The sequence below is a fragment of the Echinops telfairi genome, unplaced genomic scaffold (genome assembly GCF_000313985.2).
Source record: "Echinops telfairi isolate 266 unplaced genomic scaffold, ASM31398v2 ScPeMD7_43;HRSCAF=161, whole genome shotgun sequence".
NCBI lineage: Eukaryota > Metazoa > Chordata > Mammalia > Afrosoricida > Tenrecidae > Echinops > Echinops telfairi.
In genome coordinates, this window is record NW_022103941.1 from 308,197 (window position 1) to 314,875 (window position 6,679).

The following is a 6,679-nucleotide window of genomic DNA, read 5'->3' on the forward strand; positions in this document are numbered from 1 at the left end:
TTGAGTTTTGATATAGGAGTAATGACAGTATCACCCTTTGATTTTTCTGACCTGAACAAGTAGCCCTATCAATTGAGTAATAAGATTTGAGCCCCCAATGAAATGATTTAAAAAAAGATTTTAAAATACTTTGCCAGTTTTAACCTATTTGAGAAATGTCTCCGAGTTTTAAGTAATCTTTTTCTTGACCATTTACCTGGGAGTCCCTTCAGAGATACTCTCTCTTTTAATATTTAGTAAGCATACCTCTTAAAATGAATAAAGATTTTCTTATAGAAATTATCCTCAGAAAACAAAGGTCCCTAAGAAAGTCTTATTCAGAAAGACTAGGTAAATGGTCCCTAGAAGATTTTGGAAGATAATCAAGAGAAATACTACACCGTTTTGCAGAATTCACTCACTGGAGCGATAGTTTTTCTAGCCCCTACAGGACTTTAAGTCCAAATGTAGCATAGAACATAGCTCATAATTTTAAACCAACCAAACAAACAGTAAACCATTCAGCACTCTATGTGAATTGTCCTTATAGACACTGTGGTCCTATAGACACTGCGCTGCCCTCACATTCTCCACACACACTGTGACTTCACAAAGAAAAGTCCCTGACTTTTTCTTTAAAAGCTGCTACCTTGGCTCATCCTTATGTCCCCCCCAAACTCTTCAGACCCCAGATTCAGTGTCCCTCATTTTCAGGAGCACAGGCTTATTTTCAGATACTGCCAGCATCTATCACAATTTTAAAAGGCATCAGAGAAACCATGGTGGCTTCCAACCCCTGGCCCTTCCACAGCCCCTCTGCCTACCCCTGGCTAGTCACCGAGGCATATGTACCCTGGTCACCCCAAAGTGCTCAGAAAACCCCATAAACACAAGTAAAAAAGCAAGCAAAGGTCCCAAAGGGCTATTCTTACCTGATGAGATGGTGACCTGGGTTCCTTGTCCCCAGACGTCTAAACCGTAGTAATCACAATGGTGGGATCTCTTTCTCCATCCCACAAAAACCCTCCACAGAGGAATTTGTGCCCATTGGACTCTCCTTAAGGAGGCTGACAACCACTTGACATTCCCTTCCCTGTCCTGGGACCCTCTGCCAGTGCCAAATGGGATCCCACATTCTGACCCAGTCACTGCCATCTGTACCCTCGGGCTGAGGGAGCAACATGACTCTAAGCTGTGGAGACGCTGCCAGAACAAAAGCCTCCTTTTCATAAAGTTGTGTTCAACCCTCCGAAACCCCAAACAAGCAGCGATCGGTCACGAAACACCCGGCCAGTCATCCCGGGAGGAGAGAAGGGCAGGTCTCCCTTTCCTGATAGCCAAAATGCCTTGGCCTCTTTCTGCAAAAAAGATCTGTGCCCCCCAATCCTAAAAATTCTGCACTGAGTGGGGAAGGGGGCAAAGACTCACCTGAGGAGACAGTCACCGAGGTTCCAGGGCCCCATGGGTTAAACCAGTTGTCACAATGTAACAAATGGGTAGAGACCCCAAACAAGAAGTGGCATCTGATAATGGCCTTTGGAGACTCGGGGCCATCTCAAATGAAGTATTGTGAGGGCCAAGAATGGCTGGGACCCTAAGAAACTCCTGACTGCAGAGTCCAGAAGGAGAAGGTGGTAGGAACCTCAGCACCCTGCCCCTATAACCGTGAGTCCCTGAGTGTGTCCTGCATGAGACCTCCAAACTATTCCCAGAACTTCTTATTATAAGGCTCAAAACACAGCTAAATCCTCTTAATCGAGTGGGAGAGAGAGACAATGAGGACTCACCTGAAGAGACGGTCACCATGGTTCCTTGGCCCCAGTAATAAAAGTAGTCACATCGCCATCTGGCCCATTAGGGGCCGTACAAAAACTATGACTGTGTCTGGCTACCCTATGACCAGGTCCAAACCAGAAAGCTCTAGGTTTCCATGCCCCAAAACACGGGGTGGGGTAGGAGGTGTGTGACTGTCTAACATAGGTCCCAGCAACATGAAACCCATATCCCCAAAGCAATGCCCTTTGCAGAATGTAGAACCAAACCACAAACTCATTCCCTTGGAGACATCCCCAAGAGTCCCGAGAGGCACCACACAGACCTAGGTCCTCCAAAACTTTTTTTGTCCAGCACCAGGACAGAGGAGGCTGGACCAGTCAAGGAGGCAGAGAGGAAGCCGATTTACCTGAAGAGACAGTGACCAGTAGACAAAAACATCGCACAGGGTTTGGGGACCATTGTTGGCAGCCCATGGTCCCACATGACCACCCCAGACAGTGGTCATGTCAAAAAGTCTCAGAGCAGAAGAGAAGCTCAAGCAGAAATGCAATTACCTGAAGTGACAGTGATTCCAGTTCCCAGGCCCCAGATATCGAAGTAACCGTAGTCACATTGATGCCTGTGGCCAGCTCAGCCGTGCATCAACCATCCTGCTCTGCCCTCATGCCTCCCTGCAGTCCCCCAGGCTTCCCTCACCCAGCCGCCAGCCTGAGTCTGGGGATCTGCTGACAGGGAAGGACATGTTACTGGGATAGGAATGTTGCAGGGCTTCTGGCCAGTCCTCCCAGACTTAGCTGACCAATGGCAGTGGAGATGGCTGTCTGGCTCTCATGTCCACCTCATCCAAGTTTTCCCAACTGCACATCCGAGAAGCCAGTCCAGAGGGACTACAGTGCAGTGGTGGGGGGCTCCCCGGAGAAGATGGTGACCAGGTGGCCCCGACCCCAGCAGCCTCCAGGCATGGGCCAGAGCAGTCAGGCAGTGACCTGGGGTTTTTGTAGCCTACTCAATCACTGTGGCCCCAGTTATCACCGTGGTGACATCCCCAACCAAAACCCAGAGGGCAGCCAGGTGGGGACTAGGGTTGCTCTTCGGAAGAGGGGTGCTGCAGCTGCAGATGGTGGTGGTGGGATGAGGTGGGGGTGGGAATGGGGGAGTGGAGGAGGGAAGGAAGGAAGAGGATGCAGCTGTTGCTTGGATGTGGGGGGAGGGTAGTCAGGAGAGTGGGGTGCAAAACCTCATTTCTCCTCCAACTTTGGATTTCCTGTGGTCAGTGCAGAAATGCCATCTCAGGAAGGTCCCTGTGCTGTGGGCACCCAGAATCTATTTTAGAAACAACAGTGGAGCACCCCCCCACCCACATGCCAGATGGGTCACAGGGAAGGGATGAGTCAACCAGGGTGCAGTAAAGCACTGATGAAACACACAATATGCCTCTGGGTCCTTGAGGCTTCCTCACCCCCCACTATCATGACCCCAGTGCTGCCTCTCAATTTGGACTAGACTGGAGCATGTACACAGGTATAGATCAGAGATAAGGGCTCATGACACACAGAATCCAGGAACAGCAATGAGAATAGCGATACCAGGAGGGCAGGGGAAAGTGGGGGGAAGAGGAGAGGAAGGAGGGAACCAATAGCAATGATCAACATATAACCACACACACCCCCTCCAGGGGCAAGAACAATAGAAACCATGGGGGAAGGAGGATATGAAACTAATAATTTATAATCTATCAATGGGTCATGAGGGCAGGGGGGAGGAGGGAGGTAAAAAAGAGGAGCTGATACCAAGGGCTCAGATAGAAAGTAAATGTCTAGAAAAGAATGATGGCAACATATGTACAAATATGTCTGATACAATTGATGTATGGATTGTAATAGAAGTTGTAAGAGCCCCCAATGAAATGATCTTTTAATGAAAAAAGAAAGAAGGAAACGGAGCAGTTGGATGCTGGGATCCTACACTGTCTTCGTCCTGCCATCCAGGCTCTTTCTGCAGTGGGGGTGGAGACCATGGATGGGGATGTGGCGGGAGGCAGTGGGGGAGGAACTCTTGACACAAGCAGCAGTGAATTCCTTCAAGGGGCCATGGCACTTCCCAGCCCTGAAGGCGTCTTCTCTCTTTGAGTACATTGACATGCCATTGTCATGGGTTCTCTGTTGGTTGTCACTTTGAGTAGGAACTTCTGGAGGTCAGGGACCCCCAGCTGTGACCACCACATGTCTCCACCAGTCAGGGCGCATTGTCTTCTTTACAGACCTCCTTCTGGACAGGGATCTGAGGTAGCAGGAGCAGGGAACCTTGCAAGATAGACTGTGTGAGTCTAGGTTGACTACAGAAATGAATTCATAGACACTCATATGTGTGTAAGAGGAACTTTATATACAAGAGCAATGGAATATTGAGAAAACATCCCAGCTCAGTGCAAATCAAGTCCATAAGTCCAATATTACCCCATATGTTGATACTGGTCCATAAATTCTTCCTTAGACTCATGAAACACATGCAATGGCACTGAATGCGGGAAGATCAGAGGCCAGTGGGTGGAAAGTCTTAAAGATCCAGTGCTGGTGTAAGCCTCTCAGTGCTGACAGGGATCTCCACATGGCTCCTTCAGCTTCAGGGCTCTAGTTTAAGTCCATGTGTCTTGTCAACCGGAATGCCTCACAAGAAGTGAGCCTGTGTCCCACCTCTACCTCCAGCGAGCTGTTTATCACATAGACAGAAGATAAAACACCCTCCCCAATGGTTATCAGTCTTAGACTTGCTCAAGCTGCTCCCCTCCTGACTCAGGCTACAGAAAGCAGTGTCCTTAGCAGGTCGTTGTGGAGGGGATGGAATAGCAGTCCTTGTGGATTTGGTCCTCAGGTGTGGACAAGCAAACAGGTTTCAGAGGGCAGGTGTGGGTAGGAGCAGCCTGCAGCCTGCAGCACTGCCCTGTTGGGGCTAACAAGAGTGGACCTAGGTGGAGAGATGACATCAAGAAAACTTGCTAGGAAGGAAGCAGTTGGGCAGTGTCCTGGGATGTCTGTGTGTGAGTGCTGGACTGTATAGTCTTGGAAAGTCCCAAGGCAACAGGTTTTCTGATGTGACAGAGGATTGCTGAAGATGGGGGTGTGAGGTTTACTCTAGATGTTACCTTCAGCAGTAGTGTAGAGGATGACTTGAGTCTGTGGTGAGGGTCTGATAGGAGGGAATGTTGGGAGTAAGAAATAAACATAGGCTCCTTCAGGGTGGAGGTGTGAGGGTGAGAGTTCAAACATGTGAAATATGGAATCTGAGGATTCTTCCTACAGGGTGGAGCATGGATCATGGATGGAAGATTGACAGTGAAGGGGATGAATCCTGATAAAGTGAGGAGCCCTACTAAATAGAGGAGGGATAGTGAGGGATCCTGAAGGATGAAAGATGGGATGTAGAGGATCCTACGGGGAGAGGGAGCATTCCACTGGATGGAAGGGATCACGAGGATTCCTACAGGATGCCAGAGGGTGTTGAGGCATCATACAGGGTGGGGGTCCCACAAGGTTGTGGAATAACCCACAATGGGTGAGATGTCTCATAAGATGGAGCAAGGACAGGGAAGGATCCTATAGGAATGCAAGTGGAGTGTGAGTTAAACTGGGTGGTGGAAAGCAGAATTATGAAGTTCTAATACCTACAGGATTTGGAATCAAGGTTGGATTCCAGGTGCTTGGTTGGGGCTCCCGGAAGTGTTTTGAGATGCTCCTGGGGAGAGACACAGGGGGTTCAATGGTGGTGTCAACCTCTCAACCATCTATGTGTCCTGGGGCTTTTCTGCATGTGGTTGGTGAGTCCCAAGAGTATCCTGGGCTTGAAGCCAGGGACAGGCAAGTGGAAGATTAGAAATCACACTGGGTTGTGAAGGAAGAGTTCCTTCCTTTGAAGGAAGAGGAACCAAATGAATTGGGGAGGGCTTGCTCAGGAGCACCTGCAAGGAGAGAATCACTGGGAGTAAGAAGGGAATGAGTGACAGTAAGTAGCCAACAATGTGTCCTGAAGCAGCCAGCTTCCTGGCAGGTCGATCATGCCCAGCATTGGGATCTCTGAGCTCACCTAGAATTGGATGGATCTAGCCCGGCCCTTACCTCTGCAATTAGGTTCTTGATCTTTGGGCACTTTGGGAGCCTCACAGTTACTTTCACAGGACCTTAATTGGTCTCTCAAGCCCCAGTCTTGCTTCTAAAAATATCTTCTTCCTGTGGTCTCAGCCCTGACTCCGAGACCTCCTGTCTCCCTCCCTGGGGAGCAAGGGCTGCTACTCCAGGCTCTCAAGGAAACACCTGCTGCCACTTCTCTAGGGGGAGTGATAGAACCCCCTGTGCCCAGCCCCCCAACCCAGCCCTCCCTATCTGGCTGATGCTAACATTCAGCCTTCAGGAGGACAGCTCAGCCTTGTAAAACAGCACTCCCAAATGATCTAACATCCTTGATGGAACAAAGCATTTGGAGGGCTCTTTGAGTCTTTTGAAGAGTCTTTTAAGTGGTTCAGTGGTGAGGTGTTGGGCTGCTAACCGCAAGGTCAGCATTTCAAAACCAGCATCTGCTCCTCAGGAGAAAGAGTAGGCTTTCTACACCTTTGAAGAGTTACAGTCTCAGAAACCCACAGGCAGTTCTACTCTGCCCGAAAGGGTGGCTATGAGTGGCATCAACTTGATGACAGTGAATTTTCTGAGCCTTCTGGACAAACCCCAGTCTTTCTTGTGCTATAGTGTGGCCAGAATTCTGAAAAACAAACAAACCATTATATCATTCACGCCCAAGCTAGCCAACACCCCACTTTGCAATAGCACCCATATCTTCAGTGATCTCTACATGACAGTGGCCATTGAGTAGGGTCATGTCATAAGAACTAATTTTTCTTAAATTAAGGTTAGGATTAAATGTGAGCCCGAAATTC

General features: G+C 49.1%; 1 gene segment (V, D, J or C); it reads right to left on the reverse strand.

The window, feature by feature from the left end:
• The window catches only part of LOC123521712, an 11,712-nt gene extending 9,904 nt beyond the window's left edge, over positions 1 to 1,808 (reverse strand). The window contains 1 exon segment of the C gene segment in view: positions 1,767 to 1,808. Within this exon segment, the coding sequence occupies positions 1,767 to 1,785 (19 nt within the window).
• Positions 1,809 to 6,679: the final 4,871 nt, after the last annotated feature.